Source organism: Alosa alosa, chromosome 20 (genome assembly GCF_017589495.1).
Source record: "Alosa alosa isolate M-15738 ecotype Scorff River chromosome 20, AALO_Geno_1.1, whole genome shotgun sequence".
Taxonomy (NCBI): domain Eukaryota; kingdom Metazoa; phylum Chordata; class Actinopteri; order Clupeiformes; family Clupeidae; genus Alosa; species Alosa alosa.
In genome coordinates this window covers 11,540,140-11,566,376 of record NC_063208.1, presented here as the reverse complement: position 1 = coordinate 11,566,376, position 26,237 = coordinate 11,540,140, and the positions used below count along the sequence as shown (strand labels likewise).

The following is a 26,237-nucleotide window of genomic DNA, read 5'->3' as shown; positions in this document are numbered from 1 at the left end:
GATGACATATTTAGCATTACAAAACTAGGAGGCTGAGTGAAGATAACTGCTGTCTCCAGGGCACTGTTGGTATAAATAAGTCAAGTAAAGAGCAGCCATTTCCAGCCACTGGTTTTGTAGCCATCAGCAGGTTTATTCCAGGCTATTGCCTGACGAATGCCAGCAAGCAAATCCCAATGGCTCATCACAGTCTCGCATAGTCCTATCGCCACAGGAATGTGATATGAGCCCAAAGGAGCAAGCTCAGTCTAGCCCTTTGAGCCAATTCTGAGGAGTTTGCAGTGAATATCAGATTAACACTAAACAATTGTACATCTGTTCATCTCTGTGATCCATCAGAAACCAAAACAATTCAGTCACATGCACACTGGAGTGACGCTTATCTTTATTCACACTCGGTCCAGAACACAACTGGGCTCAGAACAGCATAACATCTAGGAGAGGAACTTGACCGGCTTCCCTCCTCTACGTTCACCTCCTCTTTCTGTACCTTCCTCTCTCTATCCACCTCTACAATCTCAACCTCCCCCCAAAACAAACAAATGTTAACACATCTCCGGAGTCACCACATCTGTGTATGCCTCTTGCATTTCATTTCAGCAGTTATTCTGCATTCCTAAGAAATCCACAAGGTAAAAGCATATGAGGACACAAGCAGTTTTTTTTTGTCTTTTCCAGAGACTTCAGTGTTTAAAGTATTACAATAATACAAGGATTAAAAAAGAGATTCATATAGAAAAGAGTTTAAAGCTTAGTTCTGTGCGCACAAAACAGTTACAACAGCCTTAAACATGCATAGAGGTTAGATTAACATAAAAAAGCTATATTAAAACAAAAAATGTGCAAGAAATAAACAGTAAAAAAGATATTGTGCTGGTTATAGGTAGATGTGGTAACTGTATACATGTGATACAATAACTGAATGACTGAACTTGTCTTCATGGTAAATATAAACTGATAAAAATGCAACAATACAATGGGCTACTGCATTAGTCAGTAAGGCCATTCCATTCCAAATGGAAATTAACATACCACCTGAATAAAGACCCTGCTTTTAAAAAATGTCAGTTAGTTGATATATTACAGGTTTTTGTAAATAAAATGATGTGTAATATTAGTAGGCTGTAAAGATCTTAGTTACTCTTGTGTGTGTGTCTAGCTATTACTGTTAGGACATGCAAATATAATAAGCCTATGGCACATGAACAAACATACAGTACACATTTAGGACAAAATCCCCAAATACCTTTCCCACAAAATAAAAACAATTCATACCGATGGAAGCAAAAATACAGCAGTACACCCCAGCCTTCTATGTCTACACAAGAGCACTGAAATCAGTCTATCAAAAGGTCATCAAATCCATTATACCTCCGTCCAAGTTGTCCAATGGTTAACTCAACGTCTCCCCAAGGGGAACAAAAATTGGGGAATAGAGACAAAAACATATGCACGCTGGCCGACAGGCGGGTCATGAAATGTGTCGAAATCACAAGGCAATAGTGGGACAAGACACGTGCAGAGACTGTGGCAGTGGTTCTATTCTTCTCCTGTATATGCAGATGGGCTTATACATATCAAACGGAGTGCTGGGCATCAGCAGGATCCATAAATGAACAATCAGCAGGGCTGGTGGGAAGACTGCCAGAAGATGAGAGGGGAGTTCTGTAGCGAAGAGATCTGGAGGCTGTAGCTCAAGTCATTTGAGTGTAAGACAAAAAAATAAAATTCCCTTCTTTAAAAGGTGTCCTTTCACAGAGATGCTTTCTGTGCTATATGGAATACTTAAATTATGTCACCATTGTGGATGTAAACTGGACTCCTTGCTAGTTTCCAGTTTCATATGACCCAAAGTTCCTTATAAATGGATATATAAAGTGAACCTGCTAAAACTGCTGATCTACCCAAAAGCTTCATGAATACTCATAAGTAATGGAATAGATTTTAATGTGAACAAAATGTGTGATGTTCCAATTCACAGCTTGTACCGAACGTCTAGGGCAAGTAAAATAGACAAAAGACATACACATGGAAAAAGCTGGTAATAGTGTGAGGTTTTCCTTTAAGTCACATTGAAGAAGAGTCTCAATCCTTTCCTCGGAGCAGAAAGCTGCAGTGGCTTTGTGACGTGCGCCAAGTTAAGTGGAGTGTAGGTCGTGTAGAGCTCTAGGCAATGAGGCCCCTGGATGGAGCACGTGCAGAAGCACCAGGATCCAGTCAGCCTGTAGAGAGAAGCACGGACAGGAGAATAAGAGAAAACTCCTGACACTCATGAGACACACACACACACACACACACACACACACACGGCTCATCTATTTCAGTTTCCACCAGTCCTACAAGGAAAAAATAAGAGAATAAGCACATGGGTAGACGGGACGGCAGATAACGTTAGTAGGCAAAAAAGACCCTGTACAACTGTCAGCCACCTGCTTCTAATAGTCTAGAGCAGCCAGCCGGTTTGAGCAGGTGGCCTCAGTGTTGTCAAACATTTTCTACAGCTGGTGTGTAATGAAATCATGCATAGGCCACTTCATTGGCAAGCATTAAAAGAATGTTTAACGGCTAAGCAGATTTCTTTGATCTAATTTACCAGCCCTACATCCTAACTGCTCTCCTTGAGGTTGCCTACTTCCCGAGGTCTAATTTGGGATCAGTTTGGAGGTAGAACTGTGTTAGTCTATTCTCAGGACCGATTCAGTAACACTCTCCCTCGACACTCAATGGGCACGGAAATCAAGTGCTGCATTAGTGTTCTGAAGGGGCATTCAATTTATTTCATTATTTCTGTCCAATGCTTCTCTTGAATTGAAATCATTAGTTCAGCCTGTAGTCCGTAAGGCTAGCACTGCCCTGCTGAAGTGGCATCCATGCAACATCATTTGTTCAGGTTGCACATTACAGTAGCACTGCCCATGTGAAAAGGCATCCATGTAACACCATTAGTTCAGTTTGTTTTCCAACTAACCTCATAATGTCATGGCCATTGGTTTCAGCTGCATGCCTTCAAAGGCCCATTCAACAGGGAAAAACACTTTTCACTGCAGCTTGAATTCACAATGCCCAACACAAGTAAAATATCCAACTCACAAAAGTACACTATAAACTTGTTGCAGCCAGCATTCCAGTCAACATTTATTCCCTGGTTATAAGAGATAGGCTGTGTTGGAGACATTTTGATATTTTATGCTTTTATCAGATAATGTGGGCATGTTGTCATCATGATTATCCTGGGGGGGAAAAGTTATGTTTAAATAATGATAATCTGCTCTGCGTAGGTGTTGAGCCTATTTCTGAACTAAACAAAGGTGAACACAGATGAAGAGGCAACTTCCACACAACACTCACCTCTAATCAAAGTAACTTAGTCTTAATCTTTCTTCTGCTGCTTTCCTCCATGCTTGGTTTATGCATGTCAGTCTCGACCTCCAGTTTCTTCTCACTCGTCTCCTCCACCTCCTCCTGTTGTCCTTTCTTCTCCTCCATTTGCTCCCCCTCTCCAGTGATGACACTCTGGCGTACGCTGACAGAGATGACCAGGCCCTGGATGATCCCGTACACCAACGCAAACTGCGGCAAGAATTCTTGGACCACCCACAGGAGTGACGCCATGCCAACGGCGGAGACGAAGAACATGGCCATGCCGTGCAGCCAGAGTTTCAAGGCGCCCTGCACCCCCAAAACGTCCAAGAACACACGAGCGGGGAGGGACACCGCCCAGAGCAGGCCAACTACACACAGATCGAAGAGATGTCGAAGGAAGTTAAAGCAGATGTCAAAGTGCTCCGGCAAGATCTCCCCTTCCCAGGACCGTGAGAAAACACTAAAAGACGAAGCCTTCTGGAACGGTGTAGGGGATGGGGGTGGGGTGTCATAGTCTGAGATATCCCCGTCCACCTTATCATTGTCCCATGAGCTTTCTCCCCACCCCGCCACCTTACGCTGCCAGACTCCATCGGAGGCGGCCAACCTAGACCAGGGCAGGTAAGAGGTGGGCAGCATGGCGTGCCACCACCGTGAGGCACTCTTCACTGGGGGTCTGCCGTCACACTCATGAGTGCCAAAACCGGCTCTCAAGTCCTCCACTTCCCTGTGCTGTACTGTATCCTCTGCTGCCTCCCAGTACTCCTCTGTCAGTGCCTTGTGGTAAGTCTTCTCTTTTGGCGCCCCCCACACCCATGACAAGACACCCCCCCAACCCCAGCTGGTCCTCGGGCTGCTGTCATCCATCACACACTTCTTGGGGCTACCTTTATCCCCCCATGGCCGGTAGACCAGGGTAGGGCGCACCCATCCCCAAACCCGCTGGGTCACAGACGTCATGACAGCACTCCTGGCCGCTTGGTCCTCTCACAAAGAAGACTCTATATAAAATATATTAAAAAAAAGTTGCTTTCAATTTCAGGAGGAATGGTTTTGTGTGTTTAAAATTCATATATTCAATAAAACAATAACTAACGTTAGAACCAATACACGTTAAAGGAAAAAACAGATACAATGAGGAGGATTAAACTTTCGGACCGAAACAAAGAAAAGGTTACACCCTAACATTACATGTCAGCAACGAAATTATATACTTGGGCGTGTGACCACTAAAGCTAGCTTCTAACGATACGTTAAACGTTAACGTTAGCAAGTCGACCTTACGGTGATTTCGCCCGATAAATTAGCCCCTTGACGCCTAACAAGATATTTGTAAATGCAATAGTGCCCAATACGTTGCATAACTACTCTTTGACAAGGCATTGAATCCAGGGGAAGGGGAAGGGGTGACTTACAAACGGGACTGTGCATTACCAGAGGCAGACAACTTTGAAATCGACCAAAAAGTTCTCGACACGTTAACGTTAGCAGCTAGCATTAGAACCTCAAATGTAACCCTCAAGTAAACATGGAGACATTCCATCCTACAAGCTATCCGAACCAATATACATTTAGTTAATTCAACCACCTTACAGGCCAATGTTCACTGCATGCCCCTAACAGCTTCTGTTATTTTATGCTCGAGTTAAAAAAAGAAAAACGATTTACTTTTTCTTACCTCCAATGAGCAAAGATGCTAACGATTCGGTCACAGAAACTTTTACGGAGATCTGTCCTCCAGGAAATGTAACCGACAGCGCATCATAAATCACTAGCGGTAGATTACAACGTTGCGGTGTTTATTTTTATATTGTCTGGTTGGTTTTAACTGTTAGGTTCTCTATTAGCATTACATAAATTGTATCCCACACGTGATAGTGAAACCAGTGTATTCCAAGGTTTGTTTACCAACTACGAACATACGTAAACCATCAAATATTTAACACAAAAGCTAGCCAGCTAGCTAACCTGACGTACGATTAATTCGCCAGCTGCACCACACTAATACCGATGTTAAAAAGGTTATCGCCACTTGACGGAGGAAATACAAGCTTGCCACTCCCGCTGTTACAGGGGGTCATTCGCATATTTTGTGCATGCATCAAATATTAGCTTCTGGAGCTGCTAGCCATGCCAGGTAGGTCGTTCAATGTGACGCAAAACACTGCTGAAACCGGAAACAGCTGGGTGTCTGGCGCAGACCTTAATGCTAGTTTACCACTAATTAGCTCTAGCTATAACCACCTTTTTCACATATGGAACTCAACTCTGCTTATAAGTTCACTTAGGAGGAGTACTACTAATATATATATATATATAAATAAATCAACGTGGCTCCACTCAATTTTTGTCATATAGGCAATTGCTTAGTAGTCAAAAACTTAACATGCAGCTTTTCAACATTTACTCTTCTGTAAATATACCAATATTTCTTTACACCCACACAATTTCAATTAAAACAAACACACTATTAAATTTAATTCACTTTATTAGTCTTAGAGAGCTGTTAATCCAGTGAACTTCATGGACACCTTCCTGTTGCAGGAACACACCTTGGAGGGGGGAAAAGGGAAGACTCAGCAACACAGGTGGACTGTAGGTCATTCAATAAGAGCATAAGCAGGATCTCAGTGCGCTGCGAGAAAACTTCATTTGCATTCAGTAGAACCAATAACGCAATCATCATAGGCAGAAAACAAGTGTTGCCCCATCCTTAATAAAAGGGCTTGTACCTCACTTCAGACCAGGAGCTTCAACTTCACTGCAGACCACGATACCATGCAAGTCAGTCTACACCAGAACAGAAAATATACATATTAGATTCACAATAGAATTCAAGAGAAACCGTATAAAACTGAGTGTGTTCAGTGCACTGTGAAAGAGCATCAATGTAATTCAGAGACTCTAGTCTGCAAAAAAATCATCATAACACTGTTGTGGTGGGGTTGATTAAACAGATTATTCGCACCTTCAAAAGGCCCATCCTGCTTCCTCCTACAAGACTGTAGACAGAAAATATACATATTAGATTCCCAATAGAATTCAAAAGGAAATGTATAAAACTAAGTGTGTTCAGTGCACTGTGAAAGAGCATCAATGTAATTCAGAGACTCTAGTCTGCAAAAAAATCATCATAACACACTGTTGTGGTGGGGTTGATTAAACAGATTATTCGCACCTTCAAAAGGCCCATCCTGCTTCCTCCTACAAGACACTGTAAACAGACGTCACAATAAGTTAGATAAACACCCCATTGTCATATGCACAGAGCCCACTTTCTACTCGAACATTCACTATTCTGCAAGCCGCTTTGGATACAAGTCTCTGCAAAATTAAATGTTCTTTGATCTGGTGGCAAGACAATCCTTCCACTGTCCCCTCATTGTTTTTCTTGTGACTAAGAGTGGTATGGGTAAAAAGATGGTGATGCCTACATTTCCCTATTGATCAGTAAGGGATTCATTTTGGTGGGGGGTGTAAAAGTCATACCAATTTTCACCAGAATTTTAATACACATGCATTCATTTTTCCAGTAAAGGAGTAAGTCCTCTTAATGATAATTATACTATTAAAAGTAATCTGAGGGCAGGCAACTTTAGAAGTTGCCTACAAAAATGCCTGAAAGGAGTAAAGCAGCATAGCAATTTTCAAACCCTTCAAGTACCAAATGCGCATTTAAAACACAATCGATATACATGAAGGTGGAAGACACCTTTTCAGAAGAGGCATTTGAGATTAATTTAATCAACAAAAATTCCCAAATCTACATGCAACATACCATCGTGGGAATTCCTCCAACCAAGCTCCATGATAGCTTCTTGTTGCAGGAAGATACCTTCAATGGGAAAAAAAGGGGAAGACTTAGCAACAGGTGACTGCATGTCATTCAATAAAAGCATAAGCAGGATCTCAGTGCGCTGCGAGAAAACTTCATTTGCATTCAGTTGAACCAATAACGCAATCATCATAGACAGAACACAAGCGTGCCATGACCCCCCCCCACCCTTTATAAAAGGCTATGTACCTCATCACTTCAGACCAGGAGCTTCAGCCTCACTGCAGACCACGATACCATCCAAGTCAGTCTACACCATAAAACATATACATATTAGATTCACAAGAACTCAAGAGAGAACGTATAAAACTGAGTGTGTGTTCAGTGCACTGTGAAAGAGCATCAATGGAATTCAGAGACTCTAGTCTGCAAAAAATCATCATAACACAATGTTGGAAGTGGAGATGATTAAACAAATTATTCACACCTTCAACAGGTCCATCCTGCATCCTCCTTCAAGACACTGAAGACACATCAAAATTAAGTCAGTTAAGATAAACACCCCATTGTCATTTATACACAGGGCCTTCTGCTTGAATGCTATTCTTTATTCTGTAATTCGCTTTAGATAAAAAAAAAAAATTAAAAAAAATCTGCAAACTGAATTAATGTTCTGTGATCCTGGTGGCTAGACAATCACTCCTGTCATTTTATTGTTTAGTCTTGTAATAGTGGTATTGGTCATAAGATACTGGATACCTGAATTTTCCTATAGATCAATAAAGGGCTCATTTTGGTAACAGTCACACTAATTTTCACCAGGCTTGTAATACACAAAACATGATTTGACTTCATGCTTCCAGTAGGGGTGGGCGATATATAGTCTGCGATAATATCGTGATTGTTGTTTTAACGATGTGCAAATTTACATCATCAAGTATTTAAATAACTTAAATTTTACACTCAATCACGCAATGAAACCCCATACATTCACTAAATCCAGGAGGTGTATGCAAGAGAAGCCCCGTTGCAGCAGAGCAAGTGTCAGATGATCACTAGTGGGTCCACGTTGTCACATGCAGGCCAAATGTTTATTTTGTGTAGCGAGATCCAGACGTAGTCTACTTGAGATTTTGTGCAGCTACTTCTGTTCATGTAGCATTAATGAGACAGTCACATTTTTTCCTACATGGTATTATATGGAGAGAAAACATTTGCCTTTGAGTATTTTAATAGTCAGTTGTAAACAAAGAACTCTCATGTAACCCTTTTGTAAATGGACTTAAGTTCACTCTAAATATCTACGTGTATCGATTATGCTAACCGTTAGCATCTCTATGGGATTTCTCATATACATTAGCCATAAGCTAACGCATTAGTTTCTATTCTATAACTTGGAATGCTAGCCTACCTGATTTCTCTTAAACAAAACATCGAAGGAAATAACTTAAAAATGGTACTCTGTTGGTCTGCTTAGTTTTACAGTGAATCCTAAGTAAAGGTTTTTGAAAGGAACTTAAGCTTCAGACTCTTTTGGGAAACTGTTAGGCCTAGTCATCTTCTTTAATGTAGCTGGCTAGACCATGTCATTGCCACACACAAGTGCGCAAAATTGGCAATGTGTCAGAGTGACAATGCATTAGGCGATTTGGTTAAAAAGTCACAGGATAGGTTATTGGTTATTATTGTATTGATGCTATTCATAAATAATGAGCTGTAGAGTAATTCAGACTTCTACAATTTTTTTAAGGATAGACTAATTATCGTTATCGTCAAAATCACAAAAAATAGAGATATTTTTTGTCCATATCGCCCACCCCTAGCTTCCAGTAAAGGAGTTTGTGCTTTTAATGATAATTCTACTTTTAAAAGACACTAAAGACATTGATTAAATGGAAAACAGCACAATATTCACCACAAATCTGCATGCAACTTACCATGATGAGAATACCGCCGATCAAACCCTTCAACTGAACTCCACCATGTTTTGGAAAGCCTGTTGACTTAAAGTCTGCAAGGGGAACGAAAACCAACGTTGGCTACAATTTCTGACATTTGTCAATAGAAAAAAAATTGGCATACAAACATATTTGGCGTTCAGTGCACTGTGAAAAGCATCAAGGTTCTTCAGAGACTCTAGTCTGAAAAGACTCATCATAACACCGAGTGTTTTAACAAATGAAAAAAATGAGACCAGCTTACCACAGGATTGTACACGGGTCGCTTGAGCCCATGGTCACGGGGGCCTCACCAGATCAGGTCGCTGCAACGATATTTATACCATTATTTCTACTCAACCACGGCAGTCATGTATTGCTGTACAATATTACGCATGTTTTTCAGTGCACTGTGAAAGACCATCATGAGGTATCAGAGACTCTAGTCTAGTAAGGTCATCATAAAACACGCCGACTGCTAAGTAACTGGCCTGCTAGCTGCTAACAGCTAACATTTTGTCTTGAAGCTCACCGCATGTCCACCACGTGTGCGCTCACTGTTACATAACTTACTGCGATTGTGGTTATCTCGTGGGGTGTGACTTGCTATTAAGTGCATTTAAGAAAAAATAAAGCGTCAAAACTGTTGGCTTTGCGAACATTAACGTTACACTCTCGGCCAATTCCCCTTTCGACTCATCACGAAACTAAGGAAGGGTTAGCATAGGTAAAGCTACACACGTCCAAGTAACGTTATAAAAGGGGACGCTTACCATTTCAAACGACTCATGACATATTTCATGATATCAACGTCTCTTGGTCACCTCGCACTGTCCTGACTAGGGCCATCGCAGAATGAAAAAAGGTGCCCTGAAACCACCTCATGGACACGGTGAGCGGGAGAAGAAGGATGTCTCTCATAGTTTTTGCGCTATTTATATCATCAGGGACCAGTGACGGAAGGGTCCTCATGTAAGGTAAGAAAGAAGTTGCCTGCATAGTTTTCATTTGTCCGTTATGTATCTGTCGGTCTATCTGTTGGTACATTCATCTGTGCACAATGATTATCACTTCTAAATAATGTTGTAAGGCGATTTATGCCATTATCGCTTTTAACTTAATATGAAAGGTCAGTCCAACAATACTGGAGAAATGAAAACTCAGGCCCAGTGGTGGTGCTAGAATTGTGGAAGGGTGCTATGAAACTCGATTATTTCAGTGCAGACATGTAATTGATTGTAATTTAATATTTTTAAGGCTATAGCTTTACTTTAAACTGTTAATTGTAGTTTTGACGTTTATTAATGTTATTGTAAGTCACCTAGGGACATAGTTTTGTCCGGCATCACTTAGTATTACCAAAGATTGTTAAGGCAGAGCCTTATAAATGTATAAATCGTCTTGTAAGTAAACTACCAGTGCTTTTTTCAAAGTTCTCAATGTCTCGTTTTAAATGTCAGGGCCCTGGGAAGTATACCAATGAAGTGTGGAGATACGTTGAGCCTCGTAAATGGTGTAAAACAGTGATTTATTTGCATGGCTAGACCGATGCCACCAGCATTAGCCGCCTTGTTGGTAGCATCGGCTAACTAGCGCCAGATTTCTGAGTGCAGGGGACAAGCCGAGATGGGCTATGAGACATAGGTTCACACTCGGCGTCATGTTTCAAAACACTTTAGGTCAAAATCACACCGGAATGCTTTCAATTGAGTTATTTTTTACTGATCATTATTTTACATCTCCTTAACATCAGTGAATGAAGAATATGGATTTAAATTTGTTTAAGAAAGGCAAACACTTTATTATTATATTTGACTGGAAACAATTGGGTAAAGAAAGGGAATATATACTTGTTAAGAATAATAATGGCCTAGGCTTCAAAAGTGCAGCATGTAAAAATCCTGAGAAAAAAGGCTCGTTTGCGAGTCTTCGGTCCGGAAGCAGACACGGATGGATTCATCTCATCACACGGCATACCAGGGGCAGGGGTCTCTGATTGCTTACCAGCTGGAGAAGCAAATCCACATCATCAATGAGAAGTTAAAGAACATTTGCAACTAATTATAATACCACACTATATTAAACTGGAAGTGAAACATTTTGATGTTGACATGAATGTCTCATAAAACTTACTTGAGTCAGAAAAGGCATTGGTAGGAGACACTTTCTTGCTGCTTCTTTTTGGCATCTAATAGTTTAGAACAAAAATAAATGTTATTCAGGTGACAAAGTTACCTGCATCACGGGAAAGGAACAGTGGTAGAATTGGACAACTGTGAGAAACATGATAATAACATATAGCATTGTTAATTGCATCTTACCTTCATTTTGAACCTCATTTTTGGCATCTTCAATTTAGTGCTCCCTGTTGGGCCATCCTCTGCTACAGGCACCAGCTGAGGGGATGGTGGAGCATTCTGGGTTGCCGGGGGATCAGTTGCTTCACCACCCTGGTGCAGCAGTTCCTTCCTCAATGCCGTTAGCAAAACGTTATCAAAAAAGACCTCCTGTGTCTCCACAGCTCTCTGAAGGACAGTCTCTGGTCCAAATTCCTTCAGGAGGAACTTATCCATGTTTCTAAATATGGCCTGAACCTTTACATTGCTTGGATAAGTGTGGAAGGTTGGAGTTCCTGAGGTACTGCTGAACTCAGAGAGAAGCTTCTCAATCAGCTCTTGGGAGGAGTCCATCATATCAGCTGAAGCAGTTGGTTGGTCCTTGATTTTGGCCAACAGCCTTAGCATCAGAACCGTGACCAAACAGCCATTGTCACTGCTGTCTGAACCAACCATATGGGCCATGGTGGAGGGGCTTCTTGTACTTTTCTTCTGCCCACTGTCACAGACTGCTTCATCTCCATCAGTTATGGCATCTGACAGCAAAATGGTGAGTCGATCAGAGGCTTTAGAACTTGATGGTCTGCTGGTTGAGCCATGAGGCTCCTCATCTGCACTGCATTGCTCTTCTACAGTGGGGACAACCTTAGTCTGATCGGTCTCTCTGTCCATTTCCACTGTTGATTCCTTGTGAAGGACATCCACGACTTGGCGAACCATCACACTGGTGAACAGCCCTAACATGTTTTTAAGTTTTTGTGATGCAACTTTTGAGTCCTTTGCCATGTCTGGCTCAAAGCTTACAGTGGCAGATCGGGTGCTTTGGCTCCTGGGGGATGATGCAGCGGCGCCTCTGACGTCGTCCCCTGCATCAGATAGAGCAGATTCGGAGTATCTAAATTCTGCAAGGAACCTCTGGATCAGTCCGGAAAACAAACCACCAGAGTGGCCAGGGCTAGTATCAAGTAGAAAGGATATTTCTCCTTCAGTAACAGTTCCATCCATGTCAGGTGATAAGATCCTGGGTTCATCAGAAGATCTGACGCTAGATGGTCTTTTGTTGGACAAGCTGGCCTGGTCATGTCTCTTCAGCTCCGAATCAACTATGTCCATTACTTGGTAAGTCATCACTTGGGTGAAGAGGTTTGCTACTTCATTAAATGTACGTGAAGGAGACATGCCTCGATCACAAGTTGCAATGTGAGATTGGGAAGACTCCACTGTTTCTAGATAATTAATGTTAGCAGGCAACCTTTGAATCAGTCTTGTCATCAGGCAGCTGCAATCAGCTTTATCCAGCCCAAGAAGAGAGGGTACAGTAGAGGGACCTTCGGTAGTAGCAGCATCAGCAGATTGGGAGCTACGTGGACGACCACTGGCATAAGAGCCGGAGAGTGTGCTTTGGATCCTGGATGAGAACATTGTGGACGAAGCAACATCTTCATTTGTATTCCATTCCATAAGGGGGAGAAAATATGTCTGAAGCAAATTCTTGATTGCATCCTCAGCGTAGGTATAAACTAAATTAGAGGCACTTATAACCCGTTTTGGAACTGTCTTAACCTTCGTAGTGAGGACAGAATCTGAAAGGCTTTTACTAGCAGCCACAGGAATAGAAGCTGGGCTGCTGTTCTGGAGAACACCCTGAATCTGACTGACAAGGTTGCTGGCGACCTTGTGAATGTTTCCACTGGCTACCAGTCTTTCCAGGATAGCAGTGATGCAGATCAAATCATGGGCCTCTGTGTGGCCAGATGACTCACTCACAGAGCTTGTAACATCTGTATCAATATCTGAGACCTCAGAGATCACTGGGTACCATGCAACCGATTTACGCAACGTTGCCAGGGCCCCTTTCATTCTGCGCACCAGTTCACTCACAGGACCACCTGTGATTTCAGGTGAAAAAGACGAGGTGCTTTCACTCGCAGCACTCTCATCTGTGAAGTCCGCATCAGTCACCAGTAACTCAGGAGATGTGGCCAGTGAGCTACGGCACAGCACTGATGAAGGAGACCTTTAATAAAGATACAAATATTGAGATTGGTTCCAAGTGTTTATGTTATGTTTACAACATTGCTTCATGGTTCAACTTTTAAGATATACTTTCACCTAATTAGTAGCCTACGACATTCAACATAGTTTTCATAAGTGTTTGTTTCATAATCCATTTAGCAAATTTTACTTATTATTCTTGATTCTGCTTGACAGTACCTTTCAGTTGAGGTGGCGTCTGAGAGGGTAGTGGGCGTTGAGGCTGCATCCTTTGCCACACAGACATACGCCGGCAGAATTACTGTGATGGAGCTAAGGCTCACTACTTTCAAAACGGTCATGCACAGTTCTGTAAACTGTGACCTTGTCATCTGTGGTCAATGAAAAATATGTTATATTTATACAGTGCCAAAAAAAAAAATGGACTAACATCTCCCTAAGGGTAATTTCAAAAGTTTGGAAGGTTCAACTAATCTGCCACACTGTATTGTTGGAACAACAGTACTCACAGGAGATTGCAGCATGCTGCTGAAAGCCCTCCACTCCCTAAGAAAAGAAAAAAGCGGAGGACATTTTAACAGAAGACCTCTATAAACTTAAAATCGGTATTATTTCAGGGCAGGTGAATCATTGTTGGATTGGCTTGTAAGCAGCAAAACTCACTCCTCAGTAAGATTTAGGATGTATTCCTGTAAATGAGACAGGTGCCTACTCTCCTGAGGTGAGCTTATGGCAGATCCTGAGCTTGAGCCATCAGAGTGTCTCGATGCAGTCTCACGTTGAGAAGGATGTTCTGTGAATGAAAATACAGCAAATAGTTTATCCTTCAAACCAAAATCTGAAAAGGCTCTATATGGACAAAAGAATATGTCAAAATAAAGACTCAAAACCAGTGACAAAACTAAAAATGGCACTTAGGCTACCTTCCATGGTGTCTATCATGAGTTTTTCATGAAATGTTTTCTTCCTGGTCAATTTTGAAAATCAGTCTTATCGCTGCTGATGAGACTGTTCAATAAAAATGCAATGAGGTGACTGTCACTACAATAACCCACTGCATATGTCATTGCTTGAATCATAAAGGTAAGCTAGGCTGTGTCATAAAGGTAAAGTGTGTCATCATTGCAACCCATAGCAACTAACTTCTCCCCAGCAAATAGGCTACTAGCCTACTGAGAGATCTGTAATGTAATCCAAACACATTAAATAGACTATCTGTTACAGAGACCTGTTAGAAAATTTGATAGGACCTAAGAGTCTTAGCAATTAATGCAGATAGGCCATGTTGCGTTAATCAACACTTGACTTATTGGCATAAACCGCACTGTCCCTTACCTGAAGTTATTTTTTGTAAGGGTACTTTCTGACAATATTTTGTACCTGCGCTTAAAATAAATAAGACCCTAAAGGTTGGATGGGGTGGGGTCATTATTGGACGTGGTAGTATCAAAATCATAAAATCTTTCCATGTTTAGTTGTCACAAAATCAAAAAGTAAAACTTCCTGGTCCCAAGAGCCACTGTCCAATGGAAAGCTTGAGAGAAAGCTCATCATGTCCGGTGCCAGCTACGCGCGAAAGCTTGAAGTATTCACAATCGGGAAACAGGCGGGAGAGACGAGGCAAACATACAAGTATTTGCTAACCGAACAATAGCTCATTTTACGTGTTGTTAAAAGTATAGCTAATGTTAAATAGCTAAACTATTTATGATTTTAAACTCGTGCACCAGTTTGGTTTGATGAAGTTACTGGGCGACTAGATATCACGACAAGGATAGGTGGACCAAAATGAGCCTACTAGCCCTTCAACAGGTAACGTTGACTTTGAGTTTAATGCTTGCTAACGTTTTGTTATTATACATTGTCAAGGTAATCGGCGATAATCAAGCCATTTTAAAATTAATTGTTAACGCATTCATTACCTCGTTAAACCACTTTGAGAGCAGTCCTATCTGTAACGTTAGCTACCCGCTGATAACGATACTGTTCGTGCAAAGTGACTGTTTCATTTCATCATGTAGCAGCTAAAATAAATCTTACCAAAACATATAAGCTCGAGCTCTCCGCTAACGTTAGCAAGCTAATGTGTTAATAAATTTCGTCTTTGCTGAGTAAAACGAATGTTATATCGATATAAATGTAACCAGCACAATACATTTAAATTAACCTTAACCTAGTAACGTTAACTCACGACATTCACATAACGAGCCATCATATCGAGGTACAATAAGCTATGGAGCCCTTATGGCTTCCTGTTCTTACAAGTGCATAATCGGTTGTTTTTGGCTATTTTTTAGGCCTTAACTATAGTTATAAACACTGTTAACCTCAGCTAATTTCGCTGGACTATATGTCCAGAGAAAGCTGTTGGACTCACTCAATTGTTTTGTAAAACATTACTCTGTAGATAGAAACCTTTACTCTTCAACGGTTAATAATTTAAACTTCCCTCTGTAAACCAGCGCCCTCCTAACAGTTCATCTTTTAGTTTTACATTTCCCTTCTCGTTTGTATGCTCTCCTTGAAAGATAGGGTGCAATATAATGTTAACACTTGGCGTTCCATAATGCTTAACCACAAAATAAATATTATATGAATGAGGAGCTGTCTAGATGTTTTTATTTACTGGTTATTCAGACAGAGAAGGACTAAAGCTTCATGTTCACAAACGTTTGCCGGGTGTTCTCATGAATGCACAAAGGGTTGTATCTAGGCCCCCCCTGCCCCCTCCCCTTCGGCCAGCTGTCAAGTCATTTTCACCATCTATCATCTATTTTTCTTAAACCAGTTATGGCACAGGGAGGTTAAGGCGGCAAGGCAGTACTGGCTATTTGATATGTGATATGTGATAAATAGTTTGGTTTTGAAATGGATTTAGATGCAACCATAGACCTAGATACTTATAATGTTCTATATGCGTTCATTATCTTGGTCTGACTTGTAGTTCTTCAGTTCTCAGTTTATACTTAGTATTTGTGTACATAAGACAAAAGGTGTGACATCCTTTCTGAGTGTGTCAGCTAAAGTTTGCTGTGTGTGTGTGTGTACCAGTTAAGATACATGGTACATTCCAGGTTGATAGAATATACTGTATTTATCTTTTTCTCTTCATCTCTAGCCCCCAGTGGTGCTGCCAGTGGAGTCCCTGCCAGCTGAAAGCGATGCTGACAGCGGGATGGGCTCACCGATGGAAGGGGAGACCACTGAGAAGCCACCCCCACCAGAGAAACAAGCAGGTAGTGCTCCACCGCATGTAGTCGTTTGTTACAGTGTAACAGAAAAGTTAGTGATTTATTATTCTAATGTGATCTCCCTGTTGTTTTCTAGACTCTGACGATGATGAGGACATCGCAGTGGCCAGGAAGCCTCGCTCTCGGAAGGCGCTGAGGGACAGCGATGGCGAAGGCGCCGAGGAGGCAGGTGGGATGGAGGGCGGGCTCGTTCTCTCTGCGTCCAGCGAAGGGGAGGCAGAGGAGGCGGCCGAGGAGAAGGCTAAGGTGAAGAAGGCAACCAGAACGAAGAAAAGGATCGCCCGTGTCTCCAGGGACAGCGAAGATAGCGAGAAGGAAAACAGCAAGGAGGAGGACGGAGAGCGAGACGGTGGAAGGAGGAGGGAGAAGTCCAAGCGCCGTAAGGAGAGAGAGCGGAAAAAGGAGACTGGGAAGAAGCAGCAGAAAGAGGCGAATGAAGTGAGTGTGAGAACCGCTCTAATAGAACGCTGCCGGAACATAGACATTTTAAGTAAAGGCTCTATGCACGACTCCATTTTGGATTCACTTGTACTGACTGGCATATCATGTTCCATTAAAACATTGGCAAATGTTGTGTGCCACTCACAGGAAAAGGGTTTAAAATGTTGTTAACCTTAATCAAGCAACTGATGTTACTGAACTTGTTAGATAACTTTAGCTATGTTGTTCAATTAGAAATAGCCTACTATATTAAAACTGACAGCCTAGTAATCTGTGATTTTCTGTCATAACCTACTGTGTACAGGAAGTTGATTGCCCAGTAGGAAGCAAATCCAAAATAGAGTCCATTCTACTGAAGATCCTTGGAGACTATATGAAACTGAGGAATTAAATTAAGAACATGTGGTGCTCGTGGTTGTTTATAGGTAGAGATGATGCATATATCTGAATGAATTTGTCTTTCTAATAATTATAATCTTCCTTTGTGCTGTGCTCTCAGGAGATCCTGGCCCCTGAAGGTATCAATGATAGTGGCTGTCTCCTTGGAAACACAGACCTGTTTGATGCAGAGCAGGGGGAAGATGAGGAGGAGGAAGAGTCTGTAGAGGCAATTAGAGCCGCTGTCAAACAGAAGGCTAAAAAACACAAGGTCAGACACCTCTGCCTACTATTCTTTCTCCCACTCACACAGACCCTCTCTGGAACACATGCATTCCATAATTAAAAATTCCGTTGAGGTTATTGTAGTGTTTCTTTTTTTTAACTGTTTGTTTGTGTGTGTGTGCTCAGCCTCACCTTGAAGAGGAGCATACAGAGAAGCCCCAGCGTGTGGTAAGGCTCCTGAAGTGGCTTTGCTTATTTTGGATTTTCCTCTGGACATCATCTTGCATAACTGCCTCCTTGCCTGCTGTTATTCCCTCATGTTTATTTTTGTTTATTCCTGAATTTGTCTGTGTGTGTGTGTGTAGGAGAGGAAGGCAGCACGTGCCAGTAAGGAGTATATCAAGCAGCTCCACAGCGAGACCCAGAGGCTCGTTAGAGGTCAGTGCCCACTGGAGTTTTCTGTCTATTATACTAATGCTGATCTAAGGCCCTTCTCTGCAAATTACACTTGATCACTGAACAGATTTACCTGTCTCCCTTCCCTTTAGAGTCCAGTATTGGGCTGCCCTACCACCTACCCGAGCCCAAGAGCATCCATGAGTTCTTCAAAAAGAGAGCCAGACCTCAAGGGCCTGCTATGTCTCTTCTGAAGTAAGACACACACACACACACACACACCCCTATATCTAGACAAATGAACATTTGTCACACAATTGCACATACAACTGCATGTGATACCCAGTGTCTCAACTATACCTGTGGATGCATCAGCTATACACACATGGATGTATCACTGACCCTTTGCTCTCCCCGGGTCCTGCTCAGGTCCGCCCAGTACCAGGCTGTTATCCTGGAGGCCACTGCCGCCTCCACCAAGCAGAGCCAGTCTACGGAGCCCCAGCAGGCTGAAGAGGCCCCTGCAGCTGCCTCTGACCTCCAGGTGCCCACAGACGCCCCATCGGTCCAGCAGCAGGAGGAGCCCACCGCCCGGCCAGACACCAGTGAGGCCACACCAGCTGCCCTGTCGTACGTTTTGATGGAGGACGCGCCCTCCCTCCCAGACGTGCCCGCGGTCCCAACCGTCCCCGAGGTGCCTGGGGCAGAACCCAAGGAAGCGTCCTCTGCTTTAGCCCCTCCTGCAGAAGCTCCGGCTCCGGCCATCAAAACCCGCAAGGACAAACTGACCCGGCTCCGAGAGCTGGGACTGGACCCGCCACCTGTGGCCAAACTCCGGTCCTCTGATGACGCTTTTGTGGAGCTGGAGGCCCCACAGGTGAACCCAGGTGAGCGTGCAAACAAGCACCAAGCACGTGCTGTGTTAGCTGTGGAGTGTGTCCATGTGATCATATGGCCATGTCATCGTGCACTGTGTGTAATGTAATGTCTCATGTTATCAGATATTAACTGCGTTCACAACTTTCACAGTTTTGTTTTCACAGTGAACTATGTAGTGAAATAACTGATAAATTACTTTTTTTTTTTTTTAAATGAGTTCATAGCTTTTGTGTAGTTGTTAGTAGGGATGTAAATCACAGGTTTCATCACAATTTGGTAGCTATCGTTTCTTTAAGTCAAAGATTTGACAACTTTGACAACAAACTTTGTTTGTATGAAATCACACAATCTAGTTTCCATGAATTCACTTAAGCAAAAAAGTACAATGAACATTGGATTGAGGTGCCACCCAGAGTAGTTTGTGTAAAATAAAAACACGTCTGGATGTTTGTCACCTACAATGCAACCGCAACCTTTGCTATTAGGACGAAGCATCGATATTTCAATTTCAATTTTCTATTTAATTTCACTTATAGAGCGGCAAAACATTACACATGTCTCATGGTGCTTTACAGAGTGATATGGTTGAGCTGTTACACCCTTAGTTAATGGGTTTAGTTGTTACTGGTGAAGTAGGGATTCTGTGTTCTGGAGGAAGATTTGAGTTGTGGGTGTTTGTGATCGTGTTTATGATTCTGACTGTGAGCACGCTTGTGTGTGTGTGTGTGTGTGTGTGTGTGTGTGTGCGCAGCTCTGGAGGCCCTGAAGGACCGGTTCCTGCGTCACGTCCAGCCCGTGGTCCGTCCCAAGGGGGAGCGCTCGGTGCAGCTCAGTGTGATCAGGAAGGACAGCACCGCCTCTGGCCAGGAGGAGCTGCGCACCGATGCCCTCACTGTCACCCTCACAGAGGAGGAGAAGCTGCCCGCATCCAAACCAGGTAAGCGGCGTGGTTGACCATGTCCAGATCAGAGATCCAACACTGCCCGCATCTACACTGGGTGACAAACATTTTCATAGATTTTTGTTTTTAAGTGAAAAGATCCACAGAATTCTGTGAAGGGTCCCTTGACTACACCACCACACTAGTTAACATGACCGTGTCATGATTCAATGTGCAGTATGTGTATCTATGATGGATGGTTGGTTTGTGTGAGAGTGTGTGTGTGTGTGTGTTTGTTATAGAGGGGTATTTTTGTCAGACACCTATTCATTCTTGATTTTTTTCCCCTTGGGGAATTGGAAATTCTTGAATTTCCCCTTGGGGATCAATACAGTATCTATCTATCTATCAATAAACCATGGTTAACTGTCTGGATGTGTCTGTGTGTTAGGTGAGTGTCTGGTCCTGCTCAAGTCTCGTCTCCAGAAGGCCATGGCGGTGCGGCGGCAGGAGGAGAGACAGAAGCGCGCCGCTCTTTATCGCCTCGACAACGAGGACTGTGGAGAGGAGGAGGAAGAAGAGGAGGACTTGACTGAGTCTGAGGATGAAGAGGTAAACTAGGACCGCTTTGACACTGACTCCATGTACGTGTGTGTGTTTGTATTTGAGTTTATTTTTAACACGTGTGTGTGTGTGTCAGGGTGTGGACGAGCTACTCGGTGGAGGTGATGACCAGCAGGATGAAGACGAGGCTGATGAAGATGATGAGGAAGAGGTGGCTGCCGATAGCAACATGACAGTGATGAGGAGCCCCTCCCCGCCTCATGACAACGATGTAACTCTTATGCTATTTGCTGGAAGCTCCTGCTCACGCACCAGGTGACCTATGTGTCCACTTCTGTACTAAAAGAGGGTGTGTAAGAACAGATGAGAGGGAGACGTGACCTTAGTTTGTGTGTGTTTGGTCTACTGACTGGGTTTGTTTTGTCCCACAGTGACGGAGTGAAGAGGATGGGAGCCGGTCAGGACAGCGATAATAAACTGGGTGAGTGAGGGGAATCGCTGCAACGGGCTGAACTTTCCGTTCAGCTTCAGTAGTCGCATGTTTGTATGTTATGTTACATTACATTATATTTGGCTGACGCTTTTTAGCCAAAGCGACTTTGTTAACAGTTTAAAACTTTTTAATGTTGTATTGTACACACACATACAAAAGCGGAGTGGTTGAGATCAGAGATCCAACACTGCCCCCCCATCTACACTGGGTGACATTTTCATAGATTTTTGTTTTTAAGTGAAAAGATCCACAGAATTCTGTGAAGGATCCCTTGGCTACACCACCACACTAGTTAACATGACCGTGTCATGATTCAGTGTGCAGTATGTGTACGTGCGTGATTGAGACCCAGTGTTTGTGTGTTTGTCTCCGCAGAGGAGGACGACTCTCTGTCTTTGGTGAAGGACAGCAGCCACAACAGCAGCTTTGAGCTCATGGGCTCCATGATCCCGTCCTACCAGCCCGTCAACCGGACAGCAGGACGGGGCGTGGCCTCCAGCGTCTTCCGCTCCCCCTCCCCCTGCCTCTTCAGACCCAGCTTTCTGGGCTCGGCCTCCAAGGTGAGACAAACACGCACAACACACATGCAACAACCCAAACACATGCACAAACAAACAAGCCAATTCATGTTACTGTCCTATTAGATGTTAATCACCCATAGTATGTGACAACTTGCCCTTTCAGTAATGTTACTCAGTCAACAAAGTTATTATTCTCACACAGAATACATGTTGATGCCCATTCAGTACTTCAGAACCACTTCATTCCTTGACTGACCCACCCTAGACCAGGACCTGATTTACTCCAGTGTCTGCTGTATTCTAGACCTGGCTCAGTCTAGTAACACTTTTGCTAATAACTAGGGAAGTGTACCTCTCTAAAGGATGAACACTGTGATGCCTACACATATATGCATATATTAATGTGTGTGTGTGTGTGTGTGTGTGTGTGTGTGTGTGTGTGTGTGTGTGTGTGTGTGTGTGTGGCAGAGCTCTGGTAAGGGCTCTGATCCATCTATGTTGCTGCCCCTGCCGGTGGAGGACTCCCAGGACCTCTACGCGCCCCCCTCCCCCTCCGAGGCCCCCCTGGGCGGCTTCTCCCTGGACGAGGACACGCCCACCCACACGCAGCTGGAGGAGCCGCAGTCGCAGCTGCTGACGGCCGACGGCTTCCTCAACGTGCGCCGCCCCGGCGCGCCCCCCACCTCATCCTCGTCGTCACGGCAACGGCTGATCCTGGAGAGCCTGGACGAGAACGCCATGGACGCCAACATGGACGAGCTGCTGGGACTGTGCTCGGGGGGCTTCGCCACGCAGAACGCGGGCGGATCATCGCTGGCACACACCCCGACGGGCACGCTGGAGCACACGGCCAGCCCCCTGCCCATGCCCATCCCACCAAGCCTGCCGGACATGCAGGCCAGCTTGGACACCGACATGGACCAGCTGCTTGAGCTCTGCTCTGGAAAGTTCACCAGCCCCAGTGAGTGCTTTTCTGGATCTGGGAATGTGTGTGTGTGTGTGTGTGTGTGTGTGTAAGAGAGAGAAAGAGAGGTCATTCATTTGAATGTGTGTTCACTCCTACAGGTGCTACTCCGCTGACGTGTGCGTCCAGCCCCGCTTCTCACATAAAAACTACAAAAGCAAGCAGGTACCACGATATGTACAAGTATTCATTTCATAGTTACTCTCATTAAACAGTCTTCTGTCATAAGGTTCTTTTGATTAGTCCAGTATATCAGAGAGTGTGTTTGTGTATGTGTGTAGGGAGGAAACTGGGTGTGAGGATGAGGAGCCAGAGGAAGATGATTGTGAGTTCAAGCTTCTGTCAGATGTGGAAAGTCTCAGTGGCCAGGTGGGTACGCAGAGACGTGTGTGTGTGTGTACATGTTTCTATTTATGTGTATATTTATTATACATCAGTGTGTGTGTATATGGTATTATGAGTTTCTGGACATTTTTGGTGTGATGCTTTACATGTGCCTTGTTGCTTTACTGTGGTGACATTCTTTATTTCTGCTCTCAGGATGATGAATCGGGTGAAGATGATGATGATGATGGAGACAAGGATGAAGATGAACAGCAAGGTGATGATGAAGACGAGGATGAGGCAGAGGAGGAGAAGCAGGCAGTGTTCGGCCGACCAAAAGGAAAGAGGAAACTGTAAGGGCCATCTCCGTATCTGTGACCAGAAGTAATAGCCTCCTAGGCAGACATTGTTGACCATGATGGGCTCACTTGTCTTTCTTTCTGTCTTTTTTTTTTTTTTTTTTTTTTCTCCTCCTTTTGTCTGCATCTCTCAGGAGGCTGACTGAGTTTGTGGACTCGGAGGCCGAGCTGTCGGGCAGCGATTTGGGCAGTGATGATGAAGAGGGTGGCGGAGACAGTGAATATGAGGAAGATGAGTTACAGGAGGACCTGCCATCTGATGAGGAGCTGCAGGACCAAGTCAACAAGATCCACATGTAAGATCCCCACCACACAATTTCAATTTCAATTTATTGTGCTTATAGAGCGCCAAAACATTGCACATGTATCATGGCGCTTTACAGAATGTAGGCAATCAGAGAAAAAGGAAAGAAAGGAAGAAAAGAAAAGAGAGAGAGGCCCATGGGTAACAGGGGCAGTAGAATGCAATAGTGAGGCCCATGGGTAACAGGGGCGAGGAAAAACTCCCTAGAATTGGAGATGCATATAGGAAGAAACCTCGAGCAGATCCACGACTCAAGGGCCTGACCCATCTGTCTAGGGTCACACATACACACCCACTCATTTTGATGTGTCGCTCATTTGTACAGGAAGCAGGTGCTTGACGATGATAAGCGTCAGCTACGTCTGTATCAAGAACGTTACCTTGCCGACGGGGATTTGCACTCAGACGGACCAGGGCGAATGAGACGCTTCCGCTGGAAAAACATGGGTAGGCACCAGCACATTTAATCAGCTCTCGCTCACTCTCACTCACACACTCTCTCTCGCCTCTCACACAGACACACACACTCACGCTCAGCCCTCCTCCTATCTCTTAGTCACTTATCTGATTGTTTGTGATGCTTGATTGTATCAACAGTGTTTATCTGTGAACTCTTTCAGCCTGTGAGAGATGACCTCTCTGGCAGCTGCTGAGCCTGAGAATGAGTCACATCCCATTCTCTCAGCATCACATTATGTGAGCTGGTGATCTGCTGTGAAGCTCACTTGTGTAAAGCACAAACTAATGAGTGTGTGTGTGTGTGTTCAAAGAGAATGGCTTTGATTTTGCGGGCCCTGGAGGTGAGGGTGAGGATGAGGAGGAAGATGAAGAGCTGGACCAGACTGAAATGCAGAGGAGGAAAGAACGTCTGGAAAGGGAGCAATGGCTAAGGGAGCAGGTGTGTGTGTAGTCTTGTGTAATCTTATGTGGCTGTGTGTGTGATCTTTTGTGTGTGTGTGTGTGATCTTTTATGTATGTGTGTGTGTGTGTGTGTGATCTTTTATGTGTGTGTGTGTGTGTGTGTATGTTTGTGTGTGTGATCTTATGTGTGGTGTGTGTGTGTGTTTATTTGTGTTAAATGCTGATTATCTGTGTGTGTTGTTGCAGTCTGAGGCTCAGTCAAAGAAGAGTAAAGGTGAAGCGGTGGTGGTGGAGGAGGAGGATGACGAGTGCTTTGGTGAGGAAGAGAACAGTCAGTTCATGAAACTGGCCAAGAAGGTGATGGCAAAGACCCTGCAAAAGAAAGGTGAGCCCAAAGTAAAACCTCAATCAGTCTGTTTGTCTTTCTCTTTTTCACACACACACACACACACACAGGCTCACACACTCACACTCTCTTTGTTTCCAGAGGCTCCTGTTGCTCCTGTCCAAGAAAAGAAAGCTGCATCTGACCCATTCCGGAGACCTGCTCCAGCAGCAGTGGTCAGTTACTCATAATCACTAACTCCTTATCACTTCGATGCGTACACATTATATCTAAAATTCTGAGTCTTCTCAACCCCTTGCCCACTTTTTAGCAGTTTTCAAAATGCATTGTGTGGGGCTCAGAGCTGAGGGTGAAACTTCCACTTTAATATAAACTGTGTCGGTTGCGGTAGTTATGCCAGGCCCCATTTGCACGGTGTCATGACCTTTTGACCTCTGCTCTCCTTAGGTCAAGAGGGGGTCACTGCTGAGCCAGCCAAAAACCATGCTGCAGAAGCTTGCCTCCATCTCTGACGGCAACCCCATTGGCCCACGCAACACTCGTGGCTTCCTGTTCCAGACGCTCTCCCCGGAGAAGAACTCCACCTCTTCAGACCACCCCAAACAGGCAAGTTATGCGGGTCATTCCCACCAGCAACATGTTTCCAGTTGATCTTGTGTACCATGACGATCTACCTTTGGGATAGTGTTTTGAAATCATTTGCCGTACCTCTTTTTGTCCACTGAGAGGAGCTAAAGCGTTAAATGTCACCACGTCCAAGCAAGGATTAGAGGTGTCCTTCCTTCTTTGTCCCACCAGGGGGTGCTCTTTTCTTTTCTTTAGGCCCTGCTCTGAAATAAAGCTAGTGAATGTTGAGCTCATTGTCACAGTAGTGCTACTGTGCGTGTGTGTGTGTGGTTCACCCAAAATATCTGTTTGGTGCACACCTTCCAAGTGCACTTTCAAGTTGCTCCAGGGACAATGTAATCCCTTGTTATATAGTTGACATATGTAAGTCACTTTGGAAAACAGTGGCTAAAGTAATAAATGTAAATACTTACATCACATAGTCCTGTGAAACCAAATCAGAGGACTTGCAAATAAAAATATATTTAATCTCTAATGGGAGCTGCAAGGCATTTGGCACCCTATGGGTCAGCAAAAGGCAACAGATCTTGAAGGTTGATTATGACTTCTGAAACAAATCTGTTTACAACCATATGGTATTTTAGCTTCCAAATAGTCTTCCCATGTGGTTCTCCATCTTGTTCTCACTTTCACCATGCACTTCATTCTCTTAGGTAAAGAAGAGGTTGAGCTCCGATTCGCCTGCACCCGTAGCTAAGCGACCACGACAAGAGAAAAAGGCAGCAGCCCCTGGACCTCCAAGAAGCATCTTCAGCTACCTGGAGAACTAACACACACGCACACGCTTATGTGACCTTGGCCCTCACCCTGGTGAGACTATGGCACATAATGGCAATTTCAACTGTTTGCAGTTGTATCATGTAAATATTGTTTTTTTTTTTTTTTTTTTTTTGGTGGTTTTAAATGTAAGTGTTTTACTTTTAATGTATTTTAGTGTGCTGTAAATAAAGGATATTTTAACGTAACTGAAGTCTCAATCTGCTCTCTGCACAGGGTCTCTTGGCTTAATCTGTCAACT

The 26,237-nt window shown here is 43.7% G+C and overlaps 4 protein-coding genes across 10 annotated transcripts; 1 reads left to right on the top strand and 3 right to left on the bottom strand.

Annotated features, from left to right (window-relative positions):
* Positions 1–363: 363 nt before the first annotated feature.
* On the bottom strand, positions 364–9,987 carry c20h6orf47 (chromosome 20 C6orf47 homolog). 5 transcript variants are annotated; one of them, XM_048230511.1, is made up of 12 exons: positions 9,849–9,987; positions 9,341–9,401; positions 9,076–9,149; positions 7,626–7,661; positions 7,388–7,448; positions 7,142–7,198; positions 6,542–6,577; positions 6,332–6,365; positions 6,096–6,153; positions 5,849–5,915; positions 3,349–4,364; positions 364–2,222 (listed from the first exon to the last, which is right to left on the bottom strand). In XM_048230511.1, the coding sequence occupies exon 11, from the start codon at positions 4,321–4,323 to the stop codon at positions 3,355–3,357; it is 969 nt and encodes a 322-aa protein (XP_048086468.1). In that variant the 5' UTR covers positions 4,324–4,364; positions 5,849–5,915; positions 6,096–6,153; positions 6,332–6,365; positions 6,542–6,577; positions 7,142–7,198; positions 7,388–7,448; positions 7,626–7,661; positions 9,076–9,149; positions 9,341–9,401; positions 9,849–9,987; the 3' UTR covers positions 364–2,222; positions 3,349–3,354. The 5 variants fall into 5 exon arrangements, with proteins under 5 accessions (XP_048086468.1, XP_048086469.1, XP_048086470.1 ...); XM_048230512.1 differs by lacking the exon at positions 6,332–6,365; XM_048230513.1 differs by lacking the exons at positions 5,849–5,915; positions 6,096–6,153; positions 6,332–6,365; ... (5 more) ...; positions 9,341–9,401; positions 9,849–9,987 and adding an exon at positions 5,042–5,434.
* LOC125285858 (claspin) lies at positions 9,973–26,178 on the top strand. Of its 3 annotated transcripts, none has more exons than XM_048230506.1 (24): positions 9,973–10,052; positions 16,525–16,642; positions 16,734–17,095; positions 17,598–17,747; positions 17,888–17,929; positions 18,067–18,139; positions 18,250–18,352; positions 18,527–18,984; positions 19,728–19,913; positions 20,308–20,468; positions 20,557–20,735; positions 20,852–20,901; positions 21,289–21,473; positions 21,903–22,395; positions 22,500–22,563; positions 22,680–22,767; positions 22,939–23,075; positions 23,216–23,377; positions 23,711–23,832; positions 24,156–24,283; positions 24,493–24,631; positions 24,734–24,807; positions 25,040–25,198; positions 25,873–26,178. In XM_048230506.1, the coding sequence occupies exons 2-24, from the start codon at positions 16,582–16,584 to the stop codon at positions 25,987–25,989; spliced, it is 3,693 nt and encodes a 1,230-aa protein (XP_048086463.1). In that variant the 5' UTR covers positions 9,973–10,052; positions 16,525–16,581; the 3' UTR covers positions 25,990–26,178. The 3 variants fall into 3 exon arrangements, with proteins under 3 accessions (XP_048086463.1, XP_048086464.1, XP_048086461.1); XM_048230507.1 differs by lacking the exon at positions 9,973–10,052 and adding an exon at positions 14,617–14,756; XM_048230504.1 differs by lacking the exon at positions 9,973–10,052 and adding an exon at positions 14,793–15,218.
* Positions 10,894–13,155, bottom strand: LOC125285860. Its single transcript, XM_048230509.1, has 3 exons — positions 11,397–13,155; positions 11,209–11,263; positions 10,894–11,082 (listed from the first exon to the last, which is right to left on the bottom strand). The coding sequence occupies exons 1-3, from the start codon at positions 12,870–12,872 to the stop codon at positions 10,946–10,948; spliced, it is 1,668 nt and encodes a 555-aa protein (XP_048086466.1). The 5' UTR covers positions 12,873–13,155; the 3' UTR covers positions 10,894–10,945.
* LOC125285658 lies at positions 12,970–14,423 on the bottom strand. The gene is made up of 6 exons (XM_048230195.1): positions 14,330–14,423; positions 14,070–14,199; positions 13,916–13,952; positions 13,626–13,777; positions 13,067–13,428; positions 12,970–12,974 (listed from the first exon to the last, which is right to left on the bottom strand). Exons 1-6 carry the CDS (start codon positions 14,346–14,348, stop codon positions 12,970–12,972), a joined length of 705 nt encoding a protein of 234 aa, XP_048086152.1. The 5' UTR covers positions 14,349–14,423.
* Positions 26,179–26,237: the final 59 nt, after the last annotated feature.

Bases quoted from the DNA above. Each gene is read 5' to 3' on its own strand.
- c20h6orf47 (XM_048230511.1), bottom strand. From the start codon at position 4,323: ATGACGTCTGTGACCCAGCGGGTTTGGGGATGGGTGCGCCCTACCCTG.
- LOC125285860 (XM_048230509.1), bottom strand. From the start codon at position 12,872: ATGGAATGGAATACAAATGAAGATGTTGCTTCGTCCACAATGTTCTCA. The intron at 11,264-11,396 runs GTAAGATGCAAT...CTAAACTATTAG, and splicing joins AAATGAGGTTCAAAATGAAG to ATGCCAAAAAGAAGCAGCAA. The intron at 11,083-11,208 runs GTAAGTTTTATG...TTGCTTCTCCAG, and splicing joins CAATGCCTTTTCTGACTCAA to CTGGTAAGCAATCAGAGACC.
- LOC125285658 (XM_048230195.1), bottom strand. The intron at 13,953-14,069 runs GTGAGTTTTGCT...TTCTTTTCTTAG, and splicing joins ATCCTAAATCTTACTGAGGA to GGAGTGGAGGGCTTTCAGCA. The intron at 13,778-13,915 runs GTGAGTACTGTT...CATTGACCACAG, and splicing joins GCAGCATGCTGCAATCTCCT to ATGACAAGGTCACAGTTTAC.
- LOC125285858 (XM_048230504.1), top strand. From the start codon at position 15,195: ATGAGCCTACTAGCCCTTCAACAG. The intron at 15,219-16,524 runs GTAACGTTGACT...CTTCATCTCTAG, and splicing joins GCCTACTAGCCCTTCAACAG to CCCCCAGTGGTGCTGCCAGT. The intron at 18,140-18,249 runs GTCAGTGCCCAC...CCTTCCCTTTAG, and splicing joins GACCCAGAGGCTCGTTAGAG to AGTCCAGTATTGGGCTGCCC.